Here is a 12,186-nt window from a genome sequence, read left to right on the forward strand (position 1 = left end):
ATTTCCCACATTTTTCGTTTTAGATACTTTTTTGATATTTTCAAAAATATATATACTGCCCCTAAAGTTATAAGAAGAGGTGCACCAAAATTTATGTCTGTAAATGTTAGTAATTTTTCTCACAAAAAATATGAGAATTATGTATATAGAATTTCTACCTACCTTTTAGTTTCACATTTGAAATTCAATAAAGAATATTCTATGACTTAAAAACAAAACAAAACCTCGTAAAATATTCAGCCTCCTAAAAAAAGACAACTCTACGCAAAAATTTATTGAAGTCTGTCAACATCGAAGAGGTCCCAAAGGTCGAAAAGCAACAACTTCAGTGTCAAAGTTTTCAATTCTCTCCAGCAATTCGGTTTTTTGTGCTTTTTATTGTCTGCTCTTCACTGTTTCTTTTTTATCATTCCTTTTTTGTTCATCGATCAATCGAATTTTGTCTCATAATCGGTGTGAATGAAGCACTGCTGCTTTTCTTTTTCTCTCTTTTTAAAAAGCAAATTCATTGTTCGCAAAACCATTATTTCTGTCGTGCTACGCAAATAATAAACCGAGTTCCGATGAAGCATTCACACATTCCCTAGTTGTCATGAATTTCCAAAGAAATGTCTTCTATGAATCGTTGAATTGTTGAAATTTTTTAACAGCTGACAATTTAGTTTTGGGCTAATTGATTAGTACTTTGAACATTTTATAAAAATTACTTGAAAAACTCGTGTAAAAGTTGGAAATGTAGAATTCTATATGTACTCTCTAAACCATATTGCTTTATTTTAATTAAAACTTATGATACAAAAATCCCTAAAAGTTTCAACGGGATATAAAAAAAATCGTGTACAATTTTCCCTCAACAACTTTTTCCACTCTTTCATTTTCTCGTTCTCTCTCTCTCCCTCTCGCACCCAATTTCCATGTTGTATTCCTACAAACTTCTCATATTATTCTCTTCTATCGCCTGTTTTTTTTTGTTTTTTTTTCACCACATAGTGTTCGTCTTCTGCTGCTATCCTCCACCACCACCACCAATAGCAAAAAACGACGCCTTTTTTCTGTTTTCACTCTGGAACTTTTTTAATGTTATTTCTTCTATGTGACTCGCCTGAAGCTTGTCGTTTTAAGCATCACAATCTCATTTGCACAAGTTTTTAAAGAAAAATAATCGGAAGTTCTTTGTGGTTCCCGTTTTTGTCCGACAGGGTACTTGAAAATTGTGCTCACGTGTGTGTGAATCTCATCTCGTTTTCTTCTTTTTTCTTGTTTCTTTCCTTCCAACCACACATCTGATGAATGCTGAGCAAAAGTAATTGAGGTACGTACTCTTCACTCTTTTTTCTTTTTATTCCAGTTCTGACAACTTGCCAGATTATTTTATTATGTACAAGTTTACTTCAAAGTCTTGATTTATAGTCTGAAAAGTAGAATTTCTTTTTTTCTTTATAAGAATTTTACAAAAAATACTATACGAATAAAATTAATTTTCCCGATCGTTACTTATTCCGAAAATTCGAATGAATTATTTATGTTTTTTAGGTAGCTGCCATACATTTTTTTCATTGTATCAAATTGAATTATTTCTTGAGGATTTTTTCATCTGGCACGCAAAATAGGAAAACTAAACGAATTTCCAGTTAAAAATTGCCGAGCTGAATTGAAATCAGAAGAAAAGTTTTGTAAACTGACCTCTGACAAAATTATTGCCAAAAAATTACAATTGTTTCGCCGGTTGAAAAATATATGGCCACTAACATCTTCCGATAACAACCTAAGTTGTTTTTTTGAAAATGATTCGAAAATGTATACTCTGTCATATTAAGGAAAATTTCAGAAAAATCTATTGAAAAAACCTTTCAATGTCAAAAACATGATTCCCATTTTCAGTTAAGTACAGCATTGAAATGTCAGATTTCTGCAAATTCTAAGTTGAAATTTTGTAATACAAATGTGAGGAGTGCTCTCTTTCTGTTGCTTATTCTGTCCACTTTAGTCGTTGTCAAATTGTAGGGTTAGACTCAATCTCTCTCTATAACCTAACATCGTATTTTCTCGCCTACTCAATTTCCCTTCAACGCACTGCTTTGCCATCATCATCGTCTTGATCACTCAAAAATAGAATTTCAAAAAACCCTCTAAAATCTTCAATTTTCCCGACCATCAGTAGGCCACAAAATGTGATTTCTTTTTTTTTTGTCAACCCTGCTCCCCGTTTTAAAACTTTCTTTCTTCTATAAAAGTCACATACCAACCCACTTGGCGTTCTTTTCTTCCGCTTCACCAAGTCAATTGTCAACCTATGCTTCTGGAATTTCTCGCCTTGGCTTTCCAAGTTGTTTTAGAAATATTTTAGCGTAAATCTTGGTGGACTGGTGGTAAACGTCAATTTTAGTTGGTTTTTCAAAATTCTAGAATTTAGTAATCAGAAAAAATATTTATGGTTTTGTTTGGAGTTTTGCCAAGAATTACAACAGATGTTACTTTTAAAGTAAAATATGTTTCATTTCTGCATAGAAAAAGCTTCTGGTTTTGTAAAAAAATATTGTTAGGTTTTTAATATCACGCAGAAAAAATATTTTTTTAAAGCTACTGCACCACATCTTTGCCAAAATGGTAAACAATGCGTGTTATAAACTATTTTGGTAAAATTATTATATTTCTAGTACATATATTTTAATTTAATTTAATTTATTACGATAGTAAGATATCGTGAGGTATAAAAAAAACACACATTAATAGATACAAACCATCACAAACATATATCGAGTAGTAGTTGAAGAATAGATAAGATCTCCTCATTACCAAATATCTCTTGCCAATAGTATTATACAATTCACCTATTGAATTGACACAAAAGTGTGGATCTATTCATTTTAATTTAAAAAAAAACTTTTAAAAACGTTCTACTTTTGCACTTTGCACTGTTTTTTTTTCAAATGTGTTTACTATAGAAAAACAACTCGTAATTAGAAAAAACTTTATTTTTATCTATGGAATAAATTACCTTTTTCATGGGAGGCGGAATTTCACCGATTTCGAGAGGTTTTCCAGCAGAATCCATCCCAAAAATATTCCATTAAAAACTTTTTAAATTACAAACTTGACAGCTCAGTTGAGTGAATTGAAAATAGTTTAAAAAAAGGTGTCGCCTACGCACCGTCATCTAGACATTTCAAAAATCGAGTACAATAGAATACGAAATAGAAGAAAAAAGAGACAACAGATGTGGAAGTTTTTTTTTCTTTTTTATGTTCCTCTTCTTTTCTTTTTTTTTGTGCTTTTCCTGCCATTCCTTTTTTGTGCAATAAAAAAGTAGTTGGTTTGTAAAGGGTGAAGACGAGGTCGGGAAGCAGCGTCGCATCTTTTTGCCACAAATGATAAATTGTTGAGCACTTTTTTTCTTATTTTTTCTTTCTCGCCTGTGAGAACCAGAGGAAATACAACTTTTTTGGGCGAAGAGCTTTAGATGGAAGGGAACTTCTTTTGAGAAGAAAATAGAAAGAAAGATGGCAAAGGGTCCATTCACTTTTCCATTCGTTTCCGCCAATTTTCTCGAGTTGCTATTAGAAAGGCGTGAAGGGAGGTCCTAAATGTTCGATTATGTGAAAAATTGTGTAGGATTTTTCAGAAAATAACTCGTATGTTCCTTCCCTAGTTTTGAATTTCGAAAATCTGAGATGTCTTTTTTGAAAACAACTCACTTTCATTTAATCCGTAATTAGTTTTATTCCATATCTGACAAATTATGTTATAACACGATCCGTAGAGCAATTTTTAGTACATTAGTACGTCAGTACATCGTACAGAAAAGTTTTTTCTTAGCGATTTTTCAAAGTTTTGGATTTTTTACTGAAAGTAAGTATCGTATTGCCATCAATAATGCCTCTTTGTAATTTTCAAAATTGAAAAAAAAATCCAGTCTTGAATTAATCACACAAAAGCGTACACTCTGTGCTTTGTTTTGAATAACTCTAATAAGCGTACAAATATTAAAAATTGCAAAATTCTAAGAAAGGATATCCACGCAGTCATTGATGCCAGGGAATGAAAATAATCAAAAATTCTCAGTTTTTCCTCCATTTTCTGTTATGTTTTTTTTTCTATTAATCTGAAAGAAAATACAGAAAAAACTCAAGAAAACTGAGAAAAATAAAAATAAAAAAGAATCAATTATACAAGTTGAGATGCATAATTTGACCAATTCCTTCCTTCTTTCCGTCTGACACATACATTAAGATATGTATCAATTCTTCCTTTTTGCAATTGCCTTCATTTTTTACTTTAGGATCACTCGAACATTCAGAAGTTTATATTTTTTTCAGAAAAAAAGGAAATCAGATATTTTGGGATGTGATGCCAGGAGAAAACAAATTTTATAAATATTTTGTAGTTTACCCATTCAATGTGCTTTCAATTTCCAAAATTACTATCATTGTGAGTCTTATTTTTTGCTATATCATTAAATCATTAAAAAATTTCAGATACTGTTGATATTATCTCTTTACGGATGGGACACAAAACAACGAATTTCCGGTAATTGATTGAAATTTATTCTTTGAAAAATAAATGGAATTGTAGGTAGCAATTTTCTCCTGGCAATTTATGATATTCTTGCAATTGGAATAGCGTCAATATCCCTATGGTTTATTGTTCAAAAGTTTTATTGGATTAAAGTGGTGAGTTTTTTTTTTTGGAAAAGATGGTCTGAACATTTTAGGAAATAACATGCTTTAGTAAGGTTTTTCAGATTTTTCTCGATTTGGCGAAATTTCAACAAGTTGTTTTTACAGCATTTTTCAAATAATTTAGGATAATAAAAAAGCCCAACAAAATATTTTTCCTCAAAAATTCGAAAATTAATTATCAAACTTAAAACAAACTTGGCTTTTCACATAATTTTTTTGTAAATTTGTCTAATTTTGTCGAAATTGATATTATGAAAACCAAAAAATGAGCTTGTTCAAAAGATACAAGTGCAATTAATTTAGAACTGGGAGTGTAATGGGCTTCGAAAAATTTCGCTCACAAAATGGCTTGTTTTAAAATTAAATATAAATTTCAGGAATCTGTGTTTAACATAATTGGTATCCTACTCTCTCTAGCTTCAATTTCCACAAGTTTTATCACAACTCTTGATCCAGCGTCTATACAATCCGTAAGGTACTTCATTATTAAACGGATTTTTAATCTTCGTATATTTCAGCTCACCCACATCCTCACACTCATTATCTGGATATTTTCTGCATTTTGGGCATGGCGTGAGACTTACAACAATGTGAGTAACTTGTTCATATCCGAATGGGGACAAGGCGGCGAGGAAACGGAAATCGAATACCTGGAGCAACATTTTTGAATATAAAACCTATATCGCTCTCTGAATGCATAACGACCATCTTGCCAATTTAATTCTAATGTGTAAATAGTTCGTGTAGTATGGGTATACCTATGTGTGAATCAATATTTTCGTGCAATAAATTATGAATTCATTGATTTTTTTCATGCTTTTGTATTATATTGTTTGAAATTGTTTAAATTTCCAACAAAAAAAAATAGGGAACAATAGAAATGTCAAAGAGGTGGGTTCAAACACATATCGAAGACTACATGTTTATTCTATCATTCTATGTTTACTAGCTATAAAATTGCTGTCAATTAGAAATGTTTTCAAAACTTAAGTAACTAAGGCTGGTTATCTAATTTTTGTATTTTCCATAGTGTTTTCATTGCTAGAGTGTAGAAACTTCAGAATGTCGCAATTGAAAAGAAAAACACAGATAGAAACGTTAATCTTCGGAAATTTTGATTAGGGCTTCCGTGTAAGACGCCTACTTCGCGCCAATCCGTTGAAATTGCACCTACTTCCCCTATTTTAGATAATGATAATTTTAGTGAGATTTGAAGTTAACTAAAACTGCCTACAGTTCAGCGGCTATTATGCTGCCAGTATTTAGAAGCGTAGTTAATTATTTTGTTGTAGAATGTTTGAGTTCGAATTGTTTTAAACCTGAAACCTTTGGGTGAATCTCGCCAAACTTTCGACAATTACCGGCAGCATGCATTGATTTCTGTAATTTTCGATTTGGAGATGTATTTCTTATTCTAACAAATCTTTACTACCAAATTAGTTTTGCCACATTAACCACCGTATCTCCCAATTGACTCTCACAGTAATACAACAAACGATATCCTCCAAGTTACCAGATGCGATATTTTGAGTATTTACGCAAACCGAACCATGTTTGTCAAGAGCATTCAGTGTTTAGTGTCAGTCGGGGGCCACCCAACGGGCGGTACCATCATCTCCGAAGAAAGAGCAGGTGAGTGCTGGAGAACATTGTTTACTAGGTAACAGAAGTCACGCCCGTTATTTAACTATTTACCTATGCACTAGCGCTTATGACAAGTCCTTTATTTTGACGTTTCCTTCTGTACTGTGATACATTTCTCCCACTTTCATTAGGTTTATGCAATCAAAATTAGATAAATGTGATAACGTTTACTCAAACTAAATTTCATTATTTTTACAGTTATCTGAAAAACTTAACCAGCCAAATACCACTATGTTTTTGAATTAAAGTGGTAAATTTTAATTTCACAATGTGATATTTTTTCATAGAACATCAACAACAATTTCCGATTTTTGAACGCATAATTCAAGTTCTTCGATCAGTTTCTCGAAAAATCTTGTCTGTAGAAAAGGAATCACAAAGCATCCAAATGACACCTAACGTGAAACATTTTGCTCTCCCAAATACAGCGTATTACAAAAATGTTTGTGCCTGCATAAATCTCGAATTTTCTATGTTGTTTTTGCTCTTTTTGATTTCCTCAAATAAAAAACTATATTAGGTACGCTTCAAAATTTTCAAAATTTAAAAAGAACACACATGAAATTTTTGGAACTTAGAAAAAACATTGTATTATGTATTTCCCGATATGTGGGACTTCAATTATAAATTTGCATTCAATCTCTGGTCCATTGTGTTTTTTTGTTTTTGAAAACAATAATGGAAATGAGAATTTGCATGAATATGTTGATTGGTGTTTCAAATATTTTCCTTTCATACATTTCCCATGGCTCCCTGAATGTTTTGTTTAGAATTATGTTCACACGGAATGCTGTTATGATTTTTTTAAATAAAAAATGAGTCTGTATTTCATTTATATGTACTCAAAATTTCGATGATTATTATTTATCAAATTAATTGAAACATTTTTTGCCGAATTGAATACCAACTTTTATGCATTTTTTACTTGCAATTAATTTAAAAAATTAAAGCTCGATAGCCATAGAAAACATATTATTCCAGGTGTTGATCGGGAAAAGCTAGAAAATATTTTTGAAAAATCTCATCTGCTTTGTTCCTGTATTATTTCAGGCAGTTATGTTCACAGACAATATAAAAGCTGTTCCAGTTGTTCAATCAAAAAACATTTTGATGCTGATGTGCCCCCATTACATTTTAGTTTGAAATTTTTTTTTAAAGAATAATGTTTCTTGTGGTTTTTCAATAAAATTCACAAGACTTTAATTAAATTTATGGACACTTTCTAACTTAGCAGAAACTTATCTAGTTTTTGTTGAGAATCTAAAAGTTTTGGAATAGTGTGCTCTCACTTGTGTAACATTCCAGGTGTTTTTCCTTGTGATATTAACTTTTTTCTGGGACAATAATTTTATTTTTGTCTCAGAAAATTCTTAGTTGTCAATCGAAACATCAGGCAAAATGACCATGAACTATTGCGGTATAAATCTGAAACTAAACTATGTGATCGACGTTCATTTGTTTTTGGTGGCATGAAATATTAGATAAGGGAACTCTACCATAGTCCAGTTTAAATTCCAATCACCTCACCTGTACGATTGCTTAGCTTTCCGATAATCTCCAGTTTTGAAATAACTCCCTCTTCGCAAGTCTATGCTGATAAGAATCACAGAAAGTGGTCTCAAAGCTCTAAAAGTTTCAGTTCCCATGACACACCTCTTCTCTCTCCTCTAACCAAACAGAGTCATAAACCAAAAATAATAGATCAGCACCAAAAAGAGCGGGGCTTTTCATTACATTCCCGGTCTCCTGGTAACGAAAGAGAGCTCGACTACTGAAGAGTTTTGACATTTTTTGAAAAATTGGAGCATTGACAAAAACGCCTCCCTAGGTTTTTTGCTTTGTTGAAGTGTATTAGGGAACTTGAATTCATCCCATATTTATGAACAACCAGATTAGTTTCTGGTTCATTTTGGTAATTACTTTTTAATGCTTTGTTTTTTCAACTTTTTATTTTTTCGAAAAGCCTGTAGACGTAGTTGATAAGAATACGAAGTGAATATTTACATAGACATATCGTAAATTTTATTTTCTGCAAAGTTGCTATGAGTGCACAAGAACATCGATTTTTGTAGGACTTCACGCCTCTTTTTGTATCTTATCATTTTCAATACAAACTTCATTTGACCCACTATATAAAAACAAACAAAAAGCATAAAACTTAATGAATACAATTCTTTTGTTTGACTAAAAATGTTGACAATATAATTAAGAAACGTTTCAAAAAGTACATGCTCAGTTGTCAAACATTTTAACCACATTCCCCGTCAATTTATCAATTCAGCTGTTATGATTTTCAGAAAAAAAAAATTTTCTACCTTTTTGAAAAAACATAATTATAACTATTTTATAATATGTAATCTTTCATATCTTCTTGAAGCTTTTCCCCAGATCTTTTTCTTGATTTTGATGTGTAAATTTACCCCCGAAAATTTCAGGCGGTGCAATGCAAACTTCAACGTTCATTTTCTGCTGTAACATTGCACTTGTGGTAAGTATATTTCTGGATTTTTAATTCATTCTTATAAAAATTGGTTTTATTTTTGTAAATAATAACTTTTTTTAAAGACCACTCGATGTTTACTTTTATTTATTTTCTTATTTACAGTATTTTCTTTAGTTTATCTCTGCAGTGAAAAAATATTTAAAAAATTTATACAGTGAAACTAGACTTGGAGATTCAAGATTGTATTCCAGAATTTTAATAATTGACAGAAAATCCGAACCAATTGTTTATAAACATCAATTACAGATAGTTTCAATTTCTGGATTATGCCTGACTTCTTCAGTTTTTGATTTTATCGTCGTCTCAAGACTTTATTATACAGTTCCCGATCATGTAAGAGTTCATTATTCCTTGATAATTTTTCATTGGTAACATTTCAGAAAGTGCTCATCAATCCTCGAATGGCATTTTGGCTTTTCCCATCCTCTACATTTTCCCTTATTCTCTCATTTTTATCACTTTTGTTCTTATCAGCTGGTCCACGTGTTATCAAATTCGCAGTGGACAATCAAATGATACTGTCACTCGCCGTGAGTGTATAACTCTCCAATATGATCAGCAACATTTTTGTGATTTTTCAGCATGCGCTTCTCATGTGCGGAGCATGCATTCTCTCCTCGTTTGTCAGTTTTATTTGTGCTCAAAATGCAAACGATATTGCAGGGTAAGTAGTGTTTAAAAATCGAAAAAAGTTGGAGGAATGGGAATGCAAGCTACACCATCTAAACATTCCAAAAAGTTGCATTCAATTGAACGAGAGATGTACTGTTAGAAGATAACTACAATTTTTCGATTTCGTATATTTCCAATCGCAGAAACGAATAACTGCAAAACAACAGTGATTTTTTAAAGCACTAGTATTAGTCCTAAAATTACAGATATGCTGCATTTGCCACACCAGCTCAATTCCAACTGGCTTCTGCTTGGTACTACAGTCGTCTTCGAGCACTCGTCGTTATTTCAGTCATTCAAAGCCTTTTGAACGGAATCATCGTCTCTACACTATATCTTGGAATAAGCTGCAAATACCGTACATTTGTGCAACTGGCAGAGAAGCCACCACAACAGGGTCTCATTGAAAGAACCACTTACTTTGCATAAGAATACGGATTAGAACCAAACTTGTAAACGCTGCATAATCAATATTATTTCGACTGTTTGCTTACTATTTTATGATCTCCATATTTATACAAAAACAGTCAATAAAACTTCAAAGTTATCGTTACAGCTATGTATAATTGAAACAAAATTAGAAAAATTCGCTCTCATTGGATCAACTTTTTTTAAAATGATTTGTTCTTTTATAAAATCTATAGATGTATACATCAACCAAAAAATTATACTTTATTTATTTAATGAAATTTAGAACTTACTATCTAAATAAAAACATTTCCAGAATAAAAAACACAAACTAAAAATATAACGGACATTCAGAATTTTTACTGGAATGATTACATAGAACTTTTGAACCTTTTCCTGCAGTAATTTTACAGAACCCTTCGAATATCCCATGTTGTGGAGTTCATATGAAATACTCGAAATCGGGTCCACTGATGTGATTGGCTTGAGGTTTTGAAAGACCAAGTATTAAAAAAAACGTTTTGGCTTTGGTTATTAGATAATATTTTTTGCAGCTCACGAGCTTGAGATAAATTACAAAAAAAATTTATTGACCCTAGTTTTGGCATAGTTTCAAAAGTTCCGGGCTTTCATAAAACCAATTTTCACATTGCGCGCTCTCCATAAACATATAAATATAGCCAGATCCTTAACAGATCTCTCAAAAAATGTTGCTGAAGCCATTACCGCTGCTCGATAGTTCTTGCCAATACGCTGTTTAATATATATTTCTAAGTTATTGAGTTAGATGCTAAAGTTTCCTGTTAGAGGGCGCCAAAATAAGTCCTCGAACCTAGGACGCCCTAATTAACAGTATGAGCTTTCAGATAAGTAATCATCTTGATAAGAATAACTATTCTGGAGCTCAGAATAAGTTGCTAGGACTCATATGGATGGACTGAATCTAGTTTTGCAAGCCGTCGACATGAGCTTTTTTTTTATATTTCCATCTGTAAAGCAACGCCAAATCGAGTTGACCTTTTAACAATGATGTTTTCGAAAAACGAATTAGTTTCCTCTAATGTTGTTTAAAATCTTTCTAGAAAACTTTCAGGAATTTGATAACTTTTAAAAAATGATATTCGTCATAGTTGTATAGATCAGAATGTACTGCACCAAGATCATAATGCAAAGATCGTTACATGTACTGTAGATAATGCTCTACAAAAATGTCTTAAAATGATTTTTGTTCTTTTCATCACATTCAATACATTCCACGAAAAACCCCTATTTTCAGAATTTCTGGTTCGTCTTTGTTCTCCTTCTGATACCATTGAATTGTCATTCACATTCAGTCATGTTTTCAATTTGTTCAATGACTCTTCCGCTATTATGCCCACGTTGTTCCATACACGACGTCCAAAAAATAGTAAGCGAATTTCAGAGTGTTTGGCAACTACCGTAGCCGTGTTTTCGACTTACTATACATATAAAGTGGACGTCGAAAATTGGAATTACTAGGCTCTTTCTCCCCCCACTCCTTTCGAACACCAACAATTTTTGTTGCCGTCTGTCTCGTAGTCGTCGACGGCGACAAAAATTCGATTTTGACAGAAAAAATGGCAGCAGTAGCAGAAGCAGCAGTGAGCAGCATTGTTTTTGAAATGAAGCCGCAATTGAATACATATTCAAATGTTATACGAAATTGGCAGTGACGGTGTGCCCAAAACAATTTGGCTTTTTTGTTTGAAGTATGTGTGCGTGTAAACCAAATTCCAAATTCATTGTTCGAAAATGATTAGTCAAGCGTGTTTTTCCACTTGTTTTTATAAAATTTACAGACATTATTCAGACAATTGGCATACAATTTCAAAGTTATTAAAATCCAAAAAAAAAAAACACACGAGAAGCCCAGATGAATCATTGGAAGTTGCTCAATACATGGCTACATCTGGTGATATGTGCTTTGATTTTGACATAACAAAGTATCAATTTAGTTTTTGTGGTTATGGAAAACATTTCCCAGAACGTATTTGATTTTTAAAATGCTTTCAATTTTTTAGGAAAATAATAAATATTATCAAAAATATGAAAGGTACAATACCATAAATAATAACACCAAAAATGAAGGAAACATTATGATGGAGGCTTTATTAGATATCATAATTTTGCATTTGTTTTGATGCATCACCACAAGCCGCATCTGAATATATTTGTGCGATTTTTGAGTACGGATTTTACAAAATTACAAGACCGTACTACGACCAATTGTGATTAACTCAAAATACTTTTTAGCGTTTG

At 31.9% G+C, this 12,186-nt stretch overlaps 2 protein-coding genes and 2 non-coding genes across 5 annotated transcripts; 3 read left to right on the plus strand and 1 right to left on the minus strand.

The window, feature by feature from the left end:
* Positions 1–4,310: 4,310 nt before the first annotated feature.
* F57B1.5 (MARVEL domain-containing protein) lies at positions 4,311–5,482 on the plus strand. The gene is made up of 5 exons (NM_073884.3): positions 4,311–4,428; positions 4,476–4,527; positions 4,573–4,670; positions 5,057–5,149; positions 5,198–5,482. Exons 1-5 carry the CDS (start codon positions 4,348–4,350, stop codon positions 5,345–5,347), a joined length of 474 nt encoding a protein of 157 aa, NP_506285.1. The 5' UTR covers positions 4,311–4,347; the 3' UTR covers positions 5,348–5,482.
* Positions 5,483–6,229: 747 nt separating this feature from the next.
* F57B1.6 lies at positions 6,230–10,047 on the plus strand (the record flags this gene model as incomplete). 2 transcript variants are annotated; one of them, NM_001047663.3, is made up of 6 exons in its annotated part: positions 6,230–6,311; positions 8,759–8,811; positions 9,073–9,159; positions 9,207–9,356; positions 9,408–9,490; positions 9,705–10,047. In NM_001047663.3, 6 exons carry the CDS (start codon positions 6,230–6,232, stop codon positions 9,925–9,927), a joined length of 678 nt encoding a protein of 225 aa, NP_001041128.1. The 2 variants fall into 2 exon arrangements, with proteins under 2 accessions (NP_001041128.1, NP_001041129.1); NM_001047664.3 differs by lacking the exon at positions 6,230–6,311 and having other exon boundaries at positions 8,767–8,811; positions 9,705–9,927.
* Positions 6,270–6,410, minus strand: F57B1.12. The gene has a single exon (NR_069864.1). It is a non-coding gene; the product is annotated as an Unclassified non-coding RNA F57B1.12 (non-coding RNA).
* A 1,402-nt stretch (positions 10,048–11,449) lies between the features above and the next one.
* Positions 11,450–11,597, plus strand: F57B1.14. The gene has a single exon (NR_069865.1). It is a non-coding gene; the product is annotated as an Unclassified non-coding RNA F57B1.14 (non-coding RNA).
* The last annotated feature ends 589 nt before the right edge of the window (positions 11,598–12,186 follow it).

The sequence above is a fragment of the Caenorhabditis elegans genome, chromosome V (genome assembly GCF_000002985.6).
Source record: "Caenorhabditis elegans chromosome V".
Lineage (NCBI taxonomy): Eukaryota > Metazoa > Nematoda > Chromadorea > Rhabditida > Rhabditidae > Caenorhabditis > Caenorhabditis elegans.